At 44.5% G+C, this 22,701-nt stretch overlaps 1 protein-coding gene across 4 annotated transcripts in view; it reads right to left on the bottom strand.

Annotated features, from left to right (window-relative positions):
• The window catches only part of TNC (tenascin C), a 93,582-nt gene that overhangs the window by 23,156 nt on the left and 47,725 nt on the right, over positions 1 to 22,701 (bottom strand). Inside the window, exons 11-17 of one of the 4 annotated variants that reach the window (XM_030858879.2) lie at positions 19,976 to 20,248; positions 18,668 to 18,940; positions 17,789 to 18,061; positions 14,794 to 15,066; positions 12,220 to 12,492; positions 3,759 to 4,031; positions 1,933 to 2,205 (exon numbers count right to left, since the gene is read on the bottom strand). The exons of 1 other annotated variant lie outside the window; for it this stretch is intronic. In XM_030858879.2, coding sequence (XP_030714739.1) covers positions 1,933 to 2,205; positions 3,759 to 4,031; positions 12,220 to 12,492; positions 14,794 to 15,066; positions 17,789 to 18,061; positions 18,668 to 18,940; positions 19,976 to 20,248 — 1,911 coding nt within the window. The remainder of the gene's footprint in view (positions 1 to 1,932; positions 2,206 to 3,758; positions 4,032 to 12,219; positions 12,493 to 14,793; positions 15,067 to 17,788; positions 18,062 to 18,667; positions 18,941 to 19,975; positions 20,249 to 22,701) is intronic. 2 more of the 4 variants (XM_030858881.2, XM_030858890.2) reach the window with 2 other exon arrangements.

The raw sequence follows: 22,701 nt of genomic DNA, 5'->3' as shown, positions 1-22,701 counted from the left end.
TTCTATTGGCCAGATGAGGGGACTGAGGCTGGGAGGGGAAGGAGACTTGCTCACGCTCACATAGCTGTGGGAAGAGGTAGAGCAGGGATCCGACTCCAGGGGATCTGCCCAGAGGCTGCAGGCTTAACCTTTCAGCTACACTGCTTCTACCCACGCTCCCTGGCGCTGGGGCACTCAGGGCTGCCAGCTCATGTTCAGGGAGTGAGAGGAGAACCTGCGGCAGCTTTTACAGGGAAAAAGAGGAACAGAGAGAAGGGTTTACAAGGAGAAAGAATGAAAACACAAAAGGGAAACTTTACGAAGCTGATGAGGTGAATTGCACGTCTGCTGTGATCAAGAGTCACCTCTCCCGTCCTCGCCAGGTACCGGAGCACACGTGTGTACACGCATACACCAACGCACACACTTCTCTTCGGCTGTGAGACACAAGGCCCCAGAGAAAAAAAATCAAAGAAAGGGCACTCCTAGAGGGCCTTTTCTTTTCTCTTGTTCTTAGGAGAAAAAAAAAAAAACCTCATGATTATTCGTTTTCATTTTTGCTTTAGAACTGCGGAGCCTCTAGAAAAAAAAGATCAGCAAAACAAAACCAGTGATCAGAAGTAAACTTTGAAAAGCAGTGTTTATAAACCAAGGGCAGAATCAGCCTCTGCCTCTGATCTGAAGTTGTTTTACGGGAAGCCACAGGGAAGAGGACACAAGGAGCCACGTCCCTGGGATAGGGTCTGTGTTAATAAGAAACAGGGTATTTCTTCTGGCTGAATTGTCGCATGTCTACAAATACTGAGCATGATTTCTACAGGTGGCTTCTCGGAGCTCATTAGGTCCTGAAATTTGGCATCAAAAAATACTCATCTCTGGACAAAGGGAAGGTTTTGGCTAGTGTTATGCTCTTTGCCTGTCAGAGATGGCAAGTGTGTCTATTCGTTGGTTATCTGTCACCTAGCCCACTTATATTTAATAATATTAAAATAACTTGGCATTTGGGTTCTACCCCAAATCTGGCTGTGTGACCTTAGGCAAGTCACTTCACCTTTTTGGGCCACAGATTCTTCATGCACAAACAGAAGAGTCTGGGCTACATCATTTCTCAGGTCCCTTCTACCTCTGCCTGTGGTTCTGTGATTCTTCCCCCTGGTTCCTCTGAAGCAGTGGTCTCTAGCAAATGCTCCGTTTCTGTACCTGCCTCAGTTTCCTGAAGGAATTCACCCTACCTGTGGAAGGTCATTCCTTTTCTCTTTAAAGAGTCATATTAGTCTTAGTATTATCATTATAAACAGTCATGTTATAACCATCTTTTTTCGTTCTCCTTGAAACAACTCATATTGAAAAGGATTTTCATTTCTCCCTCCAGTGCCATTTAGAGCTGCCATGAGTATCAGATAAAATGACGGAGCCTCGTGAGGAGCAGCCTGCCGACCGTGCCAGCCTCCTCTTTTTTCCTTCTTGATCAGAGTACTGACCATTTCACACATAGCATTTTATAAGTATTAATCTTTATAGGTGGAGGTACCACTTCTTCATTATTCCCTGCATAGTTTGAACATTTGACCAAAGAACAAGGAAGTATACCTCTGGATAAAACATGATAATAGGTAGAAGGAAGGGCCTTTGGAATTAAAAAAAAGAAAAAAGCAATGACTATCGTAATGACAATAATAAAAATGTTAATAGCTCTCATTTGCTCAGCCCTTGCTGCGTGCCAGGGCCTCTGTATGGGCTTTCCATGAATTATCTCATTTAATCCTCACAACACTATTAAGTAAGTGGCATCGTACTTTTTGCGTAAAGACTTAGCCACGGTCACCTAGTCTATACTCAGGAGTCAGGATTCAAACACAAGCTTGTCTGCATCCGAAGCTCTTATAATTTCCCAGCCCTGTGAGAAGAGGAACAGAGAACTTTTCTCTATTCTTTCCCATTTATATACGGTACCTGTTGTTGCTATAGCACTGACTGGCTGGGATCGCCTTCCACTGCTTATTCCATAGAGTTCAATTTCGTATTCAGTGGCCTCTCTGAGACCTGTTATGTCCCTGGTACGTTCGGGGGCAAGTAGGGTTATTTCCAGTGGTTCAGACTGCTTTTTGGTATCTCTGATTTTGAGAACAAAGCTGTCGAAGACCCCTTCATCTGCTGTCCAGGACAGACGGAAACCGTCTGGGGTGGCATCTGAAACCAGAAGGTTGTCAACTTCTGGCTCGGCTTCTAGAGGGGGAGAAAATGGTGGAAGGAGGAGAGAGAATATCATTCAGCAGCCCGTGCAATCTTCTCTCCAGTGGGGGTATCAATATGGAGTGATGCCCCAGCTCTCAGAGGTAGAAGTGTCCTGAGATACCGAAAATAAAATTATCAAACACGAACACGTCTAGTAGATCTAGGAGAGGGAAAGGATGGAGTTGACACATTCAATACAAGCCAAGTGGGTGCTTGCACGTGTGAGTTTTGTCTAAAAGCAATTCTGTAAATCCACATCTGGACTGAGCAGTGGCCCCTCCCATGCATTATTAAACAAGTTCAAAGTCAGTAATTTGTTTACATTTGCTCTCTGTCCGCCAGTGGCTGAGTGCCCGTGCTCTGTGAGACCCTCTTTTCTTTTTGAAAAGACACATAAACCAGCATTAATGATCTGTAGAGCTGCCCGTGATGATACTACTGATTATATCTCCCTTGATCCTGAGGAAAATGGCTTTTAAAATGTTACAAGTGTTATGTTCCTTTTGGTCTTTTTCTTGGAGCTGCTTTCCTAAAGAAGCCTCCTACTCTTGACTGGCCTGCTTTGTGTTAACCATTCAGTAAGTGTTCAGATGGTAGAACTAAGACTTGGAACCTCTTGTGCTACGTACTTCAGACCCAAGGTATTATCTTGAATTGCCTTAACTAGACAAAACTCAATGTCAAGGTAAATTTAGAGCTGAGTTTCCCAAAGTACACTTAGAGCAAACTATTCCTGTTTGATCATAATCCATTGTAAAATAAGTTTGGGAAACATTGCCTGGGTAAGTCCCTCTTGGAGAGAAGCATGCACATTAGAATGTTCTCTAAAGCCTTGTGGTCAAGGATCCTGTTAAACTATGTTTAACTCCATGTTTCCAAAACTTATTTGAACATGGAACTTCTTCACTAAGTAGTACCTTTGAATATGGAGTTAGTAAGCTCTAGAAAGACTTTGGGAAATACAGATTGTGGACTGTTAAAGTTGTTCATGCTATATTTCTCTAGGAAGTATTAGTGTTGAGAAAATTATGCATTTAGTCTGTACTGAAGAATCTCGATGATATTAGTGTTTACCAGTATAAGTTCACAGTTGGTTTTCCAATGACAAGCCCACCTGGGAAGTTTGTCAAGACCACAGTTGAGGCTTTGAGGTGACAAACGTAGTAAATAAGTTTTTGAAATATACTCGTTGGTATATTTCTTTTGAGAAGGCTGAAATGTAGCTGGGGACCAGCCATGATGAACACAGAGGAGGGTGACGTGGAGTAAGCACGCAAGAGCTACAGACAAGACATGGCCTAAAGGATTTGGGATGCCTAGTGGAAACATTTCGACCTTCTCGTATCTGGAGTGGGAGAAGGGGAGAGCTTGTTAGAGACATAAGACAAGAGAAAGTGTTGGGGGGGGTGACATAAGGAACAGGCCACATCTATGGATTAAGTAGGGAACATGGACAGGGGTGTTAAAACCGTGGTGATCTCGTAGATGGATTACATGGAAGGGAACCAGGAAGAGGAGAAAATGGCTCACTTGAGCCAAAATACCTGTAACAATCTCAGCCCTCAAGGGCTTGGTTTGGTGCCCTTGGGTGAAGCCAGAGACCATGACCTCATAGCCAATGCCGGTTATGAGGCCTCTAAGCTCCAGCTTCCTCTGGGTTCCTGAAAGTGTGAATTCCTGGGGGTCCAGCAGCTTCCCAGAATCCACCACCGTTACTAGGAATCTGTCAAAGGCATTCTCCGATGCCATCCAGGAAACTGTGAACCCGTAGGGATTAATGTCGGAAATGGTTAGGTTTTCCAGAAGGGGCAGGGCCTCTGAAAGAATGGAGGGGTGAAAATAACTCAGGTTAGCAGCACTGACTCTGCTGGGAAAGCACAAGTCTCCACGAGCACTGGTAGATACCCACTCAATCATTAAACACGTTGTATACTCAGAAAGTGCATATTTCATAAGAGCTTATTGGGTGCCAGAGGATGTTGTCTTGTGTAAATCTCTCAACCAGCCTATGAGATAGATATTATTCCCATTATACAGGCAAGAAAACGGAGCTTCAAAGAATTTGACTGACTTGGCCAAAGTCACAGAGCCTAGTATGTGAGAGAGCAAGATTTTAGCTGGGTCTGACTCCAAAGACCATGAATTTTTCCTGATAAAATCAAATATCCTGTGTTGGGTTTGGACTCCTTTGTCTATTTCCCACTAACATGTAGTCTTGAAGGACATCAGCTTTTTAATTTTATTTTTTAAAGTATACTTCCTTTTTGGTATACTTTGTGTGTTTCTATTCCACTTCTAGTTCCTATTTTGAATTAAGTTGAATAGGCCAGTTAGTGACATACATCCTCACCAGCTGAGATAAAGGGATGAGGTAAGATTTTTCATGCGTCCGAATGTAACCACTTATGATTATGGCCCAGTAAGGAATACTAAGATTTGCTAATTCTCTTGCTGTTTATTTTCCTGGATAAAGTTAGGCTCTTCAGTAAGTTCTGTCACTATTTGTTCATTCGTTCACCAGACATCTGTGTCTCAGGCACTCTTATTTCATAGGTGCCAAGGGATGCCCCAAAGGAATGACCTTATATCAGCTTGGTTTCTGTCAATACTTCCCAGTTGACAAGGCTTCACATCCATCATCCTACTGAGTCCCCACAATGACACTGTAAGTAGATATTACTACCCCCTCTTCTCCCCCGTGGCAGCAAAGGAAGTAGAGAGGTCAGTGATTTATCCAAGGTCACATATCCACTAGGCGGCTGAGCTGGCATCCAACCCACATCATCTGACTCCGGGTTCAATGTTCTTTCCACACCCTAAGCCAAAGTCTAATAGTTAGTCAACCCCATGGGTGCTGGCAAGACCTGAGGCATAAGCAGGGTTAGTGGAGAAGGTCCAGTGGCTCCCCTCTAATAAAACAAAACACAGTCATGGTGCATGTGTTTGTTTTTCATCAAAGTGGGCCTGGGGATGGGAATTCCATGGCCAAGGCTGCTTTAGCCACATCTAGGTTAGAGCCTGCTTTTTCACTGAAGCTAAATGGAAGCATTCAAAGAGATAAACGACCTTACACTAATGCCCAGAGTCTAATCCATGGAATGTAAAGAAAAATGTTTAAAAAGAGATGTTTGGTGACTGAAAGAACGAGTAAATGAATGCCCTAACCCCCTAAGCGGAGGTTTAAATTTTGCTGTGGCTTGGATTTCCAGTACTTATTTTGAACCACTTGGTGTTTGTCTTGAAGCTTTTTTTTTTTTTAAGCAAATAAGGATCTCCCCCAAATCATAACTCTTATCAAAGACAAAGATGAAATCACATATACTGTGCAAACAGGCCTCTTTGTCTGCAAGGCAAGGGTTTCAAATTCTGTTGCAGAGCTTTGTTTAGATAAGTGGCGCCTTTCTCTGATAACTGGCCTCCTTGCACTTCCATGCCATCAAAGCGGAGAATTCTGATGAAAAGGAGGGCGTTCAGGCTAATTAGTCCATCAAGGGCTTGTTATTTATAGTCCCTTATGTTCAGTTTTTTTTTTTCTTTTCTCTTTTTAAAATGTGCTTCTTTTAAAATGCAGAGTCTTTTCACATCAAGGATTAGCTGAGACAATGCTGTAACTGGATCTAGGATTCCCAAGACCAGCCTCCCTTTCTTCTCTCTGTTCTGTGGGAGGTCCTGCAAGAGGCTACAAATAAGGGCCTGATGGGATCCGTGGCCGGCCATGCTTCCCCTCCTGGGCAGTGAGGTTCTTAGTCATGGCTACTCCTCGCCTCACCCCACTAAGGAATTACTTGTTCTGCATCTGAAGACTGAACAATTGAATTCACATTAGCTAACTGGACAGAAAGCATAACTACTCTCTGATCTTACCTGAAAACGTGTAGTGTTCTCTTAAGAATAATAGGAAAGGGCTTCCCTGGTGGCGCAGTAGTTGAGAATCTGCCTGCCAATGCAGGGGACACAGGTTTGAGCCCTGGTCTGGGAGGATCCCACATGCCGCGGAGCAACTGGGCCCGTGAGCCACAACTACTGAGCCTGCGCGTCCGGAGCCTGTGCTCCGCAACAAGAGAGGCCGCGATAGTGAGAGGCCCGCGCACCGCGATGAAGAGTGGCCCCCGCTTGCCACAAGTAGAGAAAGCCCTTGCACAGAAACGGAGACCCAACACAGCAAAAGCAAATAAATTAATTAATACACTCCTTGCCCCAACATTGAAAAATAATAATAATAATAATAGGAAAGTCATGATTGCAGAGGTCTATTGTTTCTATCTAGGCTGTTGCTTTTCCTTTTCTTTCTTTTCTCTTCCTTTTTTTTTTTTTTTCTTATTGCTTATTTTTGAGAACACTGCTTTCCTCATATTGTTGGGAGATAGAGGAAAGGACCCAGCAACTGTAAAATGCCTCCGGGATGCCAGGCAGTTAAATTGCACCACATCCATTTAATACCTGAGAAGAGGCTGCCAGAGGTGCCCGTGAATTGAATATCTTCTCTTCATACATAAAGGAGTGGGGTTCAGAGAAGTTAAGAACTGGCCAAGGTTATGTAGCTAAAAAGATGTGGGAGAGGATTAGGAACCACATAGCCTGATCTGAAGATCCCCACTCTTCTAGGAAACCATGCTGCCTCTAGTTAAATATGTAATTGAACTTATTAATGTATTTTACTTATGTAGATAAATAGCAATTTATAGCAATTCAGACCTCAAGAGAGGCCTGGTTTAAAGTGAAAATCAGCCAGCAAAGTTGGTCTCCTAAAAATTATCATTAGTGGAAGGCAAGAGACTTCTAAATATTTTCTGAGGCTTTTCAGGCTAGAGACTTGGTAAATTGACACCATTTGCATCCTTTGCCATGGATTTAGGATAATTTCAGGAAAGGAAATAGAAAACCATTTGTTTTTGTAATTCAAAGAGAAGTAAGAAGTCGAGTTTAATGAATGGTTAAGGTTTAATTAAAATTGAGATTTATTTGCTATCTTAGATTGAACCTTCCTTAATCTGTTGTAGATGTCAATCTTAAGAAGTAACTTTTTTAGAAGAAAAAGATAAATTATTTTATTTCTGGGGCAGGTAGTTCATGGGCTGCTTTACCTAGCATGACTTATGGACAAAATCCTGCCTTGGGCCATTTGTAACTTAGAACTCACTCTTCAGCCAGGATCTCCAAACCGTGACTCAGAAAACCTATAAAACTGGCCACAGGATTCCCTGGCAGTTTTATACAACTGTTGAGTCTACTGGCTCCATTTCCTAAGAGTGGCTGTGAAAGGTCTCTCTTTGCAAGAGTATTTGCTTTCTTTTCACGTAGAAGTTTACATGTGGAATGAAGGCTATATTTGGGGTTGAATTTCCCTTTAGAATGCCTATCCTCTTTCTTTTCCCCATTTTAGAATTCTGAACAGACAAGCGAGAACCTCTGAATGAGTACCTGTCACGACAAAGGCAGTGAGGGGTCTGGTGGGGTCCCCAGCCCAGGTGGTCCCTGCCACACTAACGTCACAGCCAGTGTTCTCCACCAAGCCTGTGATGTGAGCGTGCTGTGCGTCTCCTGAGACTGTGAACTGCCGGGGCTCCTGCAGCGAGGGAGAAATCCTAACACTGATAACAATCTTTGCAAAAGGCCCGGCTTGAGTGGTCCATGACACGGTGAAGCTGTCAGGGGTAATATTGCTAAGGATTAGCATACGCCCAGCAGTGGCTCTGGCTCTGAGGGAAAGGAACATGGGCAGAGAGAAAGAGAGACACATTATGAGAGGAAGCAGAGGATTTCTACAGAACGTACCCATAGAATATGAAAGTATCAATCCCTCCGAATATTTGCAGAAAGGTAGTGCATTAGGTTGTGTCCACACCTGCGTTGGTTATAATGTTAGAAAATAAATTGCTTTCTCTGCAGGTGTGGACTTGCATTTTTTTTTTTTAAGTAGAGACGTGACCACTTGCTGGTCATGTATGAAGAAAAGTGAAGAAGCCATTATAGCAGTAGATGAATTATTGTAAAGATGTATTAAGAGTACATTTTCTAAGGTTTGTGATGGGACACTAGCTCTGTAAGATGTTCCAAGAAAAGATAGCTTCACATTATATTGAATATTATATCTCACCCTAGAGATTCACGAAGCATACTAGCATTTTAAAGGCCTCAGAATGCTGGTTCTGTAAAGAAGCCTACTTAATTTTGTTTAGCCCAGCATTTCATAAGCTTATCAATGGATACCTTTCCTGAGGAATATTCCCTGAACATCTCAAGTTGCTGGTGTGCCACTGAACATGCCTTAGAAAACGCTACTTTGGAGTTTCCCGATTTAGTCTTCTGTGATCTATTTGGATTGTAGAAATTAAAGGTTAATATCCACAGAAGAGAAATTCTTTGTAGTAGTCAAAAACCCAAATGTATGAACCATAGGAAAATCCACATCTCACTCTAAACACTATAAAGGTGAAAATGTCCTCTATTTAAAAATTCCTGGTATATGTAAAAGTTAAAGGAAAACTTGAAGTTAGACTTTGCATTTTCTGATTATGAAATTCACTTATTGGATAATTTGGAAAGATGGATGGTTCCCCTGAGGTTAAGTTTCTCTTGTCCCTTAAAATCTAGATAATCAGTGATGAGAACAATTCATTTTTAATGTAGGGGGCCTATACTGCTAGTTTCAACTGGGATGTATATGGTCTGGCCACCTAAATGCACATTTATCAAATAATACTAACATTAAAATAAGTTCAACCCAGACTGTATTTTAGAGAGAGGCAACAGTCCTGGAGGATTGAGATACTAGGGTCAGGATTTAGGGTTGGGAAGAAGCAGACTCTTTCTTCCAAGGACTCGGGTGTTGTTTTGCTGCAGCTCCAGTATTTGGAGGAAAGAAGGAGCTCATCTGGATAAACTTTAACTGGACAACTGCACAGCATAACTCAATGCCATAAAGTCTCTAAGGACAAATGAATCTGGCTCAGAAGCAGAGGACAGCCGTAAGTAATGGCATGGGATTTCCTCCTTAGCAATTAGTTAGAGAAGCTAATGATGCTATAATTTTCAGGTACAGCATTGGCAAATTACCTCAACCACAGAAAAAGTGAAATCCTTCAAATGGGACTCTGTCTGCTTTTTCCTTATATTTTGCTGTGGAAGGAATCTCCTGAATTAAGGACGCACGTTAGGACTCTTTTCATGCTACCAGACAGAGACCGGCAGTGCCAAAACCCAATAAGACCTGGGTTTGCAAGGTTAGCTTAACCTCTAGCTGTCTCCCAAATGATGCAACCAAGCTGAAAAGCGAGTCGCGAGAAGAGAACTCAGAGAGTGGTAGTTAGGGGCCGGTCAGTGTTGCATGCAAGCTAGGGGTGTTTTTCTTTTACCACTTCTAACCCTTTGAAACAGTTTCTTGACATGTTGTCTGCTTCCAGGAAAGACAGACATTTTCAAAAACTTAATACTCTGAATGCTCACCACATGCACCAAGATTTGAACAAGATGATAGATGAAAGGAAGACTCTGACACTTTGTGACAGATGTCAGTGGATGACAAAACATGCTTGATAGAGTAAATGTCAAAAACAGAGCAGTCTGTAGGGAATGCAGACAAAAGTCTCAAGAACAAGATGAGACCACTGGGTCCTCTCGTGTGGGACTTGGGGTGTGCTTGGGGGTCTTTTTCTCTGCATGCTAGTGACACTGCTTTTAAAATCTTGGTGGAGAGAAAGAGAATGTAGATCGTTCTGACCGAGGAAAACAACAATGGCATGCACACACCCCTTTGAATAAGACACATGGGCAAACTTTGATTAGAAAGACCACAGGCAGACAATAATGGGAACTGGAAAAGATTATTCGAGATCAGATGAAAGGATGGCTTGGAAATTCAACCAGAGCACATCAGGTTAACGCTATACAAACAAACAGAGCAACTCCAGATGTGAGTGGGTATTTAGAAAAAAGAGGTTGACACAGAAGTTCCTTAATTTGGGGTGAGAATTTTTCTTTTTAAAGTTTTCAAGCTCTGATTTGGATGTCTCTCTCAAATTTGAGAAGGATCTGGAGGGACCAGGAGGGTGAAAAATGGGTAGAGGTTGATTTTTTTGGAACGCTCTTCGGGGCAAGTTCAAGGGAGAGTGAAGAACCCGTCGTGGGAAATACATGTGGTTGCTTGGGCCATCGGGGTCTGAGCACGCTGCCTGCCAATCAGCCCGTGAAGGTGGGCAGCGTGATCAGAGAAGCTTTGAGGTTGGTGACGACGCCGCGGGCACAGAACGCACCACCATTTCCTGGAGGTGGTCAGAATTCCTAACTTCTGTAAGAAAGCTATCAAAGGCAGACTCCTGAGCTACCCATGAGATGGACACACTGCCCGAGGTCACATTTGAGACAGTGAGGCAGCTAAGGAGAGGTTCAGCTACTAAAGCAAGAAGAAAAAAATACGAAAGTGTGTCAGTTCAAAACACTGTTAGAGGCACTTCCCTGGTGGCGCAGTGATTAAGAATCCGCCTGCCAATGCAGGGGACAAGGGTTCAAGCTCTGGTCCGGGAAGATCCCACATGCCACGGAGCAACTAAGCCCGTGCGCCACAACTACTGAGCCTATGCTCTAGGTCCCATGAGCCACAACTACTGAAGCCTGCATGCCTAGAGCCCGTGCTCCTCAACAAGAGAGGCCACCGCAATGAGAAGCCCGAGCACTGCATCGAAGAGTAGCCCCTGCTCGCTGCAAGTAGAGAAAGCCCACGCGTGGCAATGAAGACCCAACACAGCCAAAAAAAAAAAAAAAACCACAAAAAACAAAAAAACAAAACACTATTAGAGGGTCAAAATCAAAACATGTAAGACTAAATCCATAAAGTTTTAGCCTTAACCCTCTGGTAAAGACACTCGCCTTTTTTTGAAAACCAACTTGAGCCGTGAGGAAGAAATATATGTGTTTGACTAATTTCCCTAGGTTTTGGTATACTTTCATCTGGCTGGGCTGAGAACTAGATATTGCTGGCTCACTGCTTTTCCTGTGGTCCATGCTGATAACACTTTGTGGACTCATGTGGAATGAGGGCAGACTCTCCCTCAGCTGTGAGTGACTTAAATGATAGATGCTTTTGATACTACAATGTTAACCCTTTTTCTTAAATTGCCCTAGAATATGGGACCCCTTTTTGTGATCAAGAAGAAAAGACTCTCCTGTGCTTACTCCACAAATAACTTTAAATTTCAGTTTGTGATATCTAACTTTATCTCTCAAGAGAAGGCATTGTCCAAAATGTGCTAAGAATGCTATTTTGAATGGACAAGGCTCTCCTTTCTGAATTCACTTAGAATTGTCTTTTGCTGCATTCCAGAGAGCATTTCCCATAGTGTGTATGTCACAGATACCGCGGATTTGGTGAAAGTGGTTCACTCTTTTGTTGACCAAATTCCTTATTTAAACTCTACTTTTATTTTTGCCATCTGCCATTCACTGTTCTGGAAGCAAGCCAGCATGTTCTGGTCTTTTCTCCTAGAGGTGGCATTGGAATTGGAGTGGTCTGAATGGCATGATTTCCTCGTGAACTCATGTGGTGAATAATCTTTGCTCTTTCTCATCACTTGCCCAATTCAGTTTCATTAAATCGTTGGAATATTTGGGTATTAGGAAGTCAAAGGCACTAGGAAGACAAGACAGTTGGATAACACACAATATAAGTTTTAAGACCTCTCTGACCAATATAGACGTCTTTCCAAGTCAAGGACAGCTCTCATCATGGCTTTTTGGCTACTGATGAGGAGAATTCTTTTCTCCAGATTCAACTTGGCATTCTGGACCAAACTACATTTTATGCTGCAAATGTCCTGGTCAGGGACAAATTAGGAAAGTCACCATTTGGGCTGCTGCTGGAAGAGAGTTATGTTAAATAGTGCTCCAGCCTAGTGTCACGGAACAGTTAGTGCCCTGTGGCCTGTGCTTCAATGGGCAGGAAGGAGTGGCTTTGCCCTGCAAAAAAGATTCTGGAGAGAGGGTGTTAGGAGCGGGCGAATGTGCATGTACCTGTGGTGGCCGTGGCACTGATGGTTTTGGTCCGGATGCTGGGAGTGAGTCCAGAGAGGTAGACAATAAAATCATTATTAGGGCGGAGCCCTGAGATGTGAGCAGTTCGTTCAGCACCAGAGATGTTATATTCCATCGTTTCCAGGAACCTATTGGAATCAATAATTTCAATGGTAAAGGTCTTGAAGGCCCCATCGGTAGCTGTCCAGGAGAGATTGAAGCTCTCAGGAGTGATGTCGGAAACATTTAAGTTTCCGATTTCAGGTTCTCCGGCTGAAAAAGGAGGGGTAGGAGAGAAGAAACAAATAAATCTGAGTTAATCATTGCGTTTGGGTTTTAAGACTGCAGTTGTTAACAGAACCATAGCCAGCTAGAAAGATCCGACAGTTCAGGCTTAGGGTGACACGAAGAGATGTTACCAATCAGTGCCAATGGGAGAGAAAAAGGGGATTTATTAAAAGAAAAGTACAAAAAGGAAGGTATGGCAATTAGATTTCCCCGCTCCCGAGCTGCCACACAAGATCAGGGCCTGGCTGAGATCTGGCGTGTGTGAGGAGACATGCCCAGTGACGGCAGCAGGACCTGTTCTGTCGAAGCCCAGATGCTTCTGGGAGCCACACCTCAGGGATGCTGGCCATCGGTCAAAAGATACGAGCGCTGGCGGCTTCTAGTCTCTTAAATTGCACTCAGGAGACCACAAGTACTTGGCTGCAGCCAGCGGACATCCTTTGCTTTGAGGGAGCTCCCATCTGTTCAGATGACGACTAAATAATTCTGACGCCATTACCCTCCCAAGGTGGTACCTTGAGGCTTCTGATTTTGTGACTTAAAGGGAATTGGCAATTTGTCAATGTAAATCTTGGTATTTTCATCATACTTCTGACAAGGGCCAGCTGTTCTCATATTCTGTTAAAATAGCTTGTCTTTTCTTAACTGCTTCTACATGGGCCAAGAAAGCTAGTATTGCATTGCCAACCAAGAGAGCTGAGCCAGGACAAGGCCATCAGGCAACCCTGTTTGGCCAAGAAGTAACATTTTGTCTCAGAGATGATCCTACCAGTGGTTTTCCAAGCAACAGGAATAAAATGTGCAGAAGGCAGGCAGAAGCAAGATTTGAAAAGCTAGTATTGTCTCTCTAGCAAGGCAGGAGAAAGACTTCCCGTCCCAAGAGATCTGGTGAAACGCAGGTCAGATGGAATTATGGCCCTTCTTCCCCACAGACCAACTTGTCAGGAGCAAGAATGTTGCTATCATTATAAAGAAAAAATATATATATATAAATACTAAGAACACCCAAACCGCAAGATCTTCAGGAAAGATCAAAAGTGGCGGGTGATTTCTTTGCCTTCTGAGACGGGATTGTTTATGGATGTTAGATAAAAGAGCCCTGAGTCCATCCAGGGCAGCCTCAGCTGCAATTTTTAGGCATTTCAGGGTCACCATTCATGCAGCAGTTGTCTGTGCTGTGTGTTTATCTCAGCGAGAGTTACTGAAATGATTGAGGCTAAAATGCAGAGCTTTTGCTAGAATCCACTAGGACACACAGGTTTGCAGAAAAGTTTAGTTGCAATAATTATAGGAAAATGGGGCAGGCATATGCAAAAACCAAACCTGACAGCCTCTGTTCAGTTTCACACCAGCGGAGGCACACGGGAAGATGAAACATGGAAACCAGTGCTGGGGAGGGCTGGGCTCTTGAGCAGGCTGCAGGGAAACACTGAATGCCCTGTCACTGGAGCAGAGTGATGAGTAAACTGTAAGGCACCCTCCTGGGTCCGGGCTGGGAGTGTGCCATGCAAAGGCCAACAGTCCAGGGAGCAACTCTCCATTAAAAGAACAAAAAGGGCATCAGATCTTTGACATTCATAGCCCGGACATTCTTTGTTTCAAATGCTGCTGTGTGTACTTCTGCTAATGAATGGCTTGTTCTTTGGTACTGTCTCCAGTCATAATTGTGTGATTTTTTGTTTTTTTTCTTTTTTGGTCTAGCTATTTGCTAATTTGATGTTCTAACAGTGACTTGAGTATCTGAGAGAATTGCCCGGAGGAGGAGGGTAATTCAGTTCTCGTATTATACTCAGTGCATTTTAAAGAAACTTTTAAATTAAAACATTTCTTTTAAATGCAAGAACCACATGCCCATACCCTTGAGGGATCTGGGATAGTAAAGCAGCATTGGCAGCTAGGAAAAAGACTCTCTAAGGTAAATAATCTGTGCTCCACCAGAACTCACACGTCGGAAGGGTCGGCTCTTAGTTATAGCCAAGCACTGGAGAAAAGAGTTAAGACCATCGGGCTGTCTCGTGAAATGGAAAGCCATCCTTTAGAAGAGATGTAGTTATAGGATTGGATAGGTAAGGTCTGGGAGAGGCTAGAGGTCAGAAGAGGTAGCATCTGCACGTTCATTCTTGAGATGTCAGAGGCGTCTGGACCAAGGCGCAGCCCATAGGGAGGTGTGTGAGCATGCAAGTTCAGTAGCTGATGGGCGCATGGGAAGGATTTAGATATGGACAGAAGCTGGCTCCCCACACGCCTCTTGGAGAGAAAGCATCATGGACAGGGAGAGGAAGGTACCTGTGGAGGCCTCAGCAGAGAGCATTGGTGTTCTATAGCCCCGGATCACCCCGTAGATGGTGACTCTGTAAGGGGTGGCGGCCTTGAGGCCCTGGATGTCCGCAGCCCGCAGGCTGCCGGGCACCGTGAGGTTCTGAGCTGCCTCCACCCTGTTGGCCTCCTGCACCTGAATGACAAAATGCTCATAGGCCTGGTCAGCTGTGGTCCAGTTGAGTTTGAGGCCGTCCCAGCCAGCCTCGGTCACGGCTAAGTGTCCCAGCTGGGGGAGCTCCGCTGAAGAAGGACAGAGAGGAATTTGTCAGTGCTGCAAACAGAAAGCGAAGAAACCAAACGTCCCACAGCCCAGCTCTAGGGAAGAAAGAAAGGGGCAAGAGATTTTCTTATGTTTGTGTGTGTGGTCATTCTTGGTCTCGGGGAGTTTCCTGTCTGAACTGTGGTAATCTGGCCACAGCTTTCTTCAGGAGTTGAAGATGGTCAGAAAAGGGAACATCTACACTGTTCCTCCTTGAGATGGCCATGCCGTCACGACCGCTGACAACCCACTGCTGGGAGGTCTCTGAGGATCATGCATGACTAGCACCCTAAAGGCCCATGAAAAATGTGGGATTGTGGGTCAGGGTAAGAGAAGTAGGAGTTGGTCAAAAGTACAGGCTCTGGAGGCAGATGGGCCTTGGTTAGAACTCCAGCACCGATGTTTGCTAGCTGCGTAATCTTGGGCATGTCACCCAGGTCATCTCTGAGCCTTGTGCCCCTCATCTTCAATTGGAGCTGACAGTACCATTTCATTGGAATGTGTGATGATTGGATGATAATATTTATAAACCTCTGAGTTTATACCTGACAGATACCTGACGTCACACCTGATACATAGTGAGGACCTGGTAAGTGGCAGCCTAACAGACACACAGCTGTTCCTTGGTACCCTTGGGGGATGGGTTCCAGGACCCCCATAGATAACAAGCTGAGGATGCATGTAAAATGCTGTAGTATTTGCATATCACCTATGCACATCCTCCTGTATACTTTAAAAATCATCTCTAGATTACTTATAATACCTAATGCAATGTAAATGCTATGTGTGTAGTTACCAGCACATGGAAAATTCAAGTTTGGCCTTTTGGAGCTTCCTGGAATTTTTTTCCCTAGTATTTTCTATCCTCAGTTCGTTGGCTCCGAGAATGCAGAGCTGTGTATCACTGTTTCGATGTTTCTCCTTGGAACTTCTTGGTCACGTGGGAGAGAATTACCTGCTTCGTCTCAGTACTGGACTTTGGAGAGATCATCTCATTGTTGGCCACAGGCTGTCTGACGGGGTGTATAAAGCATGTGCTGAATCAGGTTTGGACAAGTCCGATGTTTTATCTCTGGACTTTTCTCATCCTTCAGAGATCAAAGTTTCCGTACTGTACTGGATTCTTGGCTTTGCATTCCCCCTCCCCCCTTCTCCTGATAGCACTTTGTGTCTGATTGAAGAATGTCTGCATCACAAACAAGGCCGTTTGTGCCTACTCTTCCTTAAAAGTGATTACGTTTTGCTCAGCAAATGGTGCAGAGCAGGGCCCACTATTCATTTTTCTACAAGGTAGGAAGGAAATTTAACGTAGTCATTGCTGATTTAGAAAGTTTGGGTTCCGGATATGGAAACACTCACTACTTAGTGGAATGCTGCTCAGGGTTAAGTGCAATCTCCCAGCCTCTCTTTTTAAGGCTGAAGTGGCCATGGATTTGAAGTCAGAAAAGAAAATATCTGCAAGATTTCCCCCAGAAAGAGTATGAGATATTCCAGGATTCAGTGCACAAGGCGAGTGTGGGCAGCCCTCTCCTCCTTCCCAGCTCACCAAGAATAGCTGTTCATTTATCTGTCATATAGTGGGGCTCCTTGTAAGATTTCACGTGCAAAAGGAATGTGCTGCTAAAAACAAAACGTTTACGAACTACAGATGCGGATCGTTAGCACCCTGCTCCCAGATCCCAGGTGTCTCAAAGGCCCCTTTTGCTCTTGTCTGGTTTGACAATCTTCTGGGAAACACAGGCCGTGGATAATCGGGCCCGTTTAGGTGTATTGCAACATTACTTTTCTTATTTGGGGAATTGCATGTCGTTTCTAGCAAGGGCCAGGTTTATTTGGTATGTATGAGCAAGGAAAACAATTCATTTGATTAGGTTATTTGGGCTGCATTTTCAAAACACAGTATGTGTAGAGAAGGGCATGGGCTTAGGGCCCAGCATAAAAACCCTGTTCCCCCAAATCGGGCTCATTTTCCCATGACTTTTTTTAAAGTTGTTTCTAGAAACCGCATGACTAGCACAGAGTTTTCTATAACAGATGGAGTTGCACATCTTCAGGGGACAAACTGAGATGAATTGTTTTTCCTCTCCAAACTGAATCAAAAACTTTGAAGTCAAACGTGACTGTCCTTTCTTAGAAATAGCCCTGCCTTGAGGATCTGTTAAGGAGAGAGAGACTTGGCTAACTTCAGCAGAAGATGGTAGATCATTTCAAAGGTTATTCTGTGGAGGTCTGACTACCAGATGGATGTCAGTAAGTGACTCTGAGGCCACTTATGATAAGATTTCTCTAGAAAGTTCTGACCTTATTCTTGTGTCACAGCCCTACTGTTTATGCTATTTATATTATGATACGTTGCTATCTGATAAATTTAGCTATTTGGCATTCAAAATTTACTACAGGAGGGGTGCTTTGCTATGTACTTTTGTTCATTATCTCATTTACTGCTCAAGACAGTGTTCTGAGGTAGGAGTATTATCTCTGATTTGAAGGTGAGAAATGAAGGCTCAGAGGTGTACAATGAGATACCCAAGAATATTCGGCCAGAAAGGTGGAATGCCAACCCACACCCTCCGGAGTTAGAGCTTGTGTTCACGCTGCCTGCCAACAGCTTTGAGAGAGGACCCTGATACATGGGGAATTTTCTCTATTCCAGTGAATTGGCTGACACAATCAGGTCCCTGGTCTGGGAGGAGGGTCAGATACCTGTGATGACCTCCACAGCAAGGGGCTGCGTGCTGCGGCCCCTGACCTCGCCGCGCAGGGTAATTGTATAAGGGGTACCAGCCCTGAGGCCTGGGATTTCCGCGGAGCACAGGCTGCCAGGAACCGTGAGACTGTGAGCTTCTTGGGTCTGGTCAGCCTCCTGGATCTCAATGACAAACTGCTCATAGATCCCATCTGGGCTGGTCCAGTCCAGTCTGAGGGCATCCCAGCTAACCTCAGTCACGGTGAGGTTCCCCAGATCTGGAACCTCCTCTGCATAAGAAGACAGAGTTGCTGAGTTACTAAAAAAGGCAGTTGCATGCTGGGATTCAGGTGAGATGGCATTTTGGCTGAGGTTGGGGTGAGTTGTTTGATGAGTGTTGATCACAGACGCGTGATTTACAGCCGGTGTTGAGGACACTCTGTTGGCACTAAAGCCAGGGCTTTTCTAGTCAGCCTTTGGAAATGAAAGATAGTTCTCAGAATTGTTCACAACTTCCATTCTTGACATACAAATGGTGCTTTGGGGAGTCCTCTGATGCATTCTTAAAATGAGCTCAGATCAACGTTTATTTTTTCCCCACTCGCAGAGCGTGCTTTCCAACTTCTTAGCTATTACGACTGAAACTTGCTTTAAAAGAAAAGTCACCTCAATTTATATAAAAGAAGAGTAGGTGGAACTTTCCATGGAATTGGCTGCCATGCTAGGACTAGGACGCGGCCAAATAAGGGACAGGACCTTTGTATGGAAGCAGGGATGATTCATCGGTATTTCCCACTGGGGTAGGGGCTGAACCCAGTTTAGAGGAGGGAAGAGTGTTGATGCCTCCTGAGCAGAGACAGTGGGAGGAAGCAAATTAATGAAGTAGCCTAGAATACCTGTCAAGACTTCAACAGAGAGAGGGGTTGTGCTGAAGTCCCGAGTCACCCCGCGGATGGTGACTCTATAGTGAGTGTCTGCCTTGAGCCCAGGCAGGTCCACGGACCTCAGTCCTCCCGGGACAGTGAGGTTTTGGGCTGCCTCCTCTGTGTCAGTTTCCTGCACCTGAATGAGAAACTGCTCGTAGGCTCCTTCCGGAGCTGTCCAGTGGAGTTTGAGGGCATCCCAGCCCACCTCGGACACCGTGACCTCTCCCAAATGGGGAGCTTCTCCTGGAGAAGGACAAAAAACCAGGGAGATCAGCTCGGTGCTTTGAGACCACCTGGAGGGGTGGGATAGGGAGGGTGGGAGGGAGGGAGACGCAAGAGGGAGGAGATATGGGAACATATGTATAACTGATTCACTTTGTTATAAAGCAGAAACTAACACACCATTGTAAAGCAATTATACTCCAATAAAGATGTAAAAAAAAAAACAACGAATGGGCAAATGTTGAGATAGTAAATGCAAATAAAAAAGATAAAATATTTAAAAAAAGAACTAGTTTAACGATCAAATCACACACCAAGATCCAGGGACTCCTTAACGAAAGAATAGGCTTTATATTACTTTTTTTTTTTTTAAATGTGACTTTCTTTAGATAACCATGCAGCTTCCTAAATTTGAGAAATAGAGCCAAGGGGGTGAGGCGTAGGAAAACATTTGTGATCTTATTTCATTAAGGAATTGACCTAGCCTCCGGCAGACAAAGAGATTATTATTATTTTTTCCTTCTAAATATAATGCCTTAACATCCCTCACCAGGAGGGAGCCTGTTTGTGAAGCCAAAGGTCCCTGCCATTGGGGCTGTGTGTATAGTCCCCAGGCTGGGCTATGCACAGCCCTAGAGGCTGTGGTTCACATGGGGTGCAGTGAGAAAGCTACCCCAGGAGTTGTGCGGCTTGATATCTTCCCATCATTAGGCACCATAGTGCTATTACTTAAGGAACTCAAATCTATTCAGAAACGACTTGCGCGGCTTCCCTGGTGGGAAGTGGTTGAGTGTCCGCCTGCCGATGCAGGGGACACGGGTTCGTGCCCCGGTCCGGGAAGATCCCACGTGCCGCGGAGCGGCTGGGCCCGTGAGCCATGGCCGCTGAGCCTGCACGTCCAGAGCCTGTGCTCCGCAACGGGAGAGGCCACGACAGTGAGAGGCCCACGTACCGCAAAAAAAACAAAACAAAAACAAAAACGAGTTGCATCTGATTATCCTTGGGCAGATTCCTGTTGGGAAAAACAGAAGCTATAGACAGAAAGGTAAGAGGTACCTGTGGAGGCCTCAGCAGAGAGCATTGGTGTTCTATGGCCCCGGATCACCCCGTAGATGGTGACTCTGTAAGGGGTGGCGGCCTTGAGGCCCTGGATGTCCGCAGCCCGCAGGCTGCCGGGCACCGTGAGGTTCTGAGCTGCCTCCACCCTGTTGGCCTCCTGCACCTGAATGACAAAATGCTCATAGGCCTGGTCAGCTGTGGTCCAGTTGAGTTTGAGGCCGTCCCAGCCAGCCTCGGTCACGGTGAGGTTTTCCATTTCAGGGGCGTGGTCTGAATAATGACAGAGACGGGGTCAGTTAAATCATTCCTGAAATGCTTTCCATCTGGGAACTCAGAAATGGCAAACCCGCTGCCAATGCTGCGAGACCATGGGGGCCCCAAGGGCCACCTGCATCCCTGAGCCATGCTGTTGCCATCAAAACACCAACAGATAAATCAATAGAATACTTATTTTGCCGTGTTGTGTGTTTGGGTTTGACTTTTGAATGCGGTGTTTTTCTGCTGAGCAGTGTCCTGTGGATTTGGAAAATGCTACACGTCTGTGTTAGTACTGCTCTGGGCTGCAGTTTCCACTTTGGAAAGCGGCTCTCATCTTAAAGGTGAGATCATAGGAACAGCCTTCGGCTACGCTCGGGATCCTTGGCCTGAGCCGTCCAGCCTTCTGTGTTTTGAGGAAATTGCCTCCTCTTAGATCCTCTTCCTTTCCGTGCTTCCTCAATCTCTCCTGGAAGGCATGTTTTAGTCTCTTTATGTTGGGATTTTTGTCAGCTTCTGGGGCTCAAATCAGTTTACATAAACCACTTCAGAAAGATCAGAGATAAATTAACACAGTACAAGTAAGACTGTCCAGAGGAAGTCACTGAGTCTTTGCAAAGCTGTCCCTCATTGGATAGAAAGCAAGACTGAGGCCCTGGGAGAAATAGCTTATTAAGCTCAGTTAAAACTTGCTGTCTTTATTCATCTCTAGAATGAGCAAAGCACAGAACATTCACTTGTCTGAATGCATGTGCCTTCAAGGTGATAATTTGCCCAGGGCAGAGCCTAAATGGACTTTGCATCACCTAGGAAGAAAGGATTTTCTCTGGAAACAGATCCTCTAAACAACAGAGTAAGAACTGCCTTGAGCTCATTTAGGTGAACAAGTTGTTTCTCTCTATATGCCTCACATTGGCTGCTCATTTCAAATCAGTCCTATCTGTCCATTAAAGCAGACGTCTCACTTGAAAACCTTAGCTTGCAGTTGGATAGAAGATATCCTTTCAGAGGGGAAAATGTTTCTTTTCAAGAATCTGTTTGATTCAGACTTTTCTACGTTCTGGGGAAGGTTCTTCCTAATTGTTCCATTTTGGCAAAGCTGACACTCCTTCAAATCTTGTTTGATCTAGAACCGCGGTCTGCCAACTATGACCTGAGGGTCAAATCCAGCCTGCTGCCTCTCTTGGTAATAAGTGAGCTGACAACAGTTTTTAAATTTTTAAATGGTTGGAAAAATCCAAAGAAGAATACTTCATGACAGATGAAAGTATATGAAATTCAAATTTTGATGTCATAAGTAAAATCCCATTGGCGCTCAGCCGTGCCTGCACAGTTACACATTGCTGATGGCCGCTTGTGTGCTGCAGTGGCGCAGTAGAGGAGTTGAGGCCGAGACCATATGGCCTGAAAAGTCTAAAATACTGTCTGGCCCTTTCAGAAAACGTTTGCCATACCTGACCTTGACCTTCATTCTACAGATTCCTCATTCAACCCAAATCTGTGTCCTGGAGCCCTTATCCAAGACCCCATAGCAGTTCTTAACCACACAAACATGGTCTACGTGAGAAAAAGAGGCCCCCAAGCTCCAAGTGATGTATCTATTTGTGGGGAAAGAAAGGGGAAAAGCTCAGCTATCTTTTAACCCAGTGGCCCTTGTGAGGCCAGGAACAGTGCTCCAGTTGTAGCAGTTATCTCCTTGACCTTGGGATTTCAGCACAACTAAACTCAGGAGTGTGTCCTTTTCAAATATTCCAAGAGCCCTCATGCATGAAGAGACATCAGACAAAAACCAATCTAAGCCAAACTGCAAAGTTAAGGAAATGAACTCTGTGGCCCGTAAACTCTCCTTTTTATCCCACTTTCTTATTTTTTTTCTCCTGCTGCTGTCAAAACTTCTTGTCAAGAACCTAGCTGACATTGATAGTTGACCCCCCCTTGTGTGAATTAAGTCAGTGTTTCCTCTCAGGTAACTGCCTTTTAAGTTCTTTCTCTAATTATGACAGAAAGCATATTTTTTTCCATGAAAGAGATTTCAGGTACCAGGTTGCAAGAGATGTGGGGAGAATTACCTAACTGGGCGAGGGAGGGGTTATGGTGGGGTTACAGGTCGTCTATTAAGCTGTTGTAGTAAAGATGGTTGCAGAGAGGAGGAGATCCACATTAGAAAATGTCTCTTCCTCATGAGAACCATTGTTTTCTTTAAATCAGCTTTTTTATATGCCACGGATACTTTATACAATGTCCTTCACATCCTGCTTCATCTCTTCTTACAGTGGATAGAGTAATTTTCATAAAACGTCATGTTGCTCAGTAAATGGTAATAGTCATGGTGATGATACTTCCACCAAAATTTTTGGCTATTCTTCCACTTTTGTGTGTGTGTGGCGGGGGGAGGGGGTTAGGCAGATCAAGAAAAAAAAAATCAGTTATATTTAGTGCTGTGACCGTGACCACTGCTGGGTGGGTGA

The sequence above is a fragment of the Globicephala melas genome, chromosome 6 (genome assembly GCF_963455315.2).
Source record: "Globicephala melas chromosome 6, mGloMel1.2, whole genome shotgun sequence".
In the NCBI taxonomy this organism is placed as follows: Eukaryota; Metazoa; Chordata; class Mammalia; order Artiodactyla; family Delphinidae; genus Globicephala; species Globicephala melas.
The sequence above is the reverse complement of the archived record's forward strand: the minus strand, read 5'-3'. Positions and strand labels throughout refer to the sequence as shown.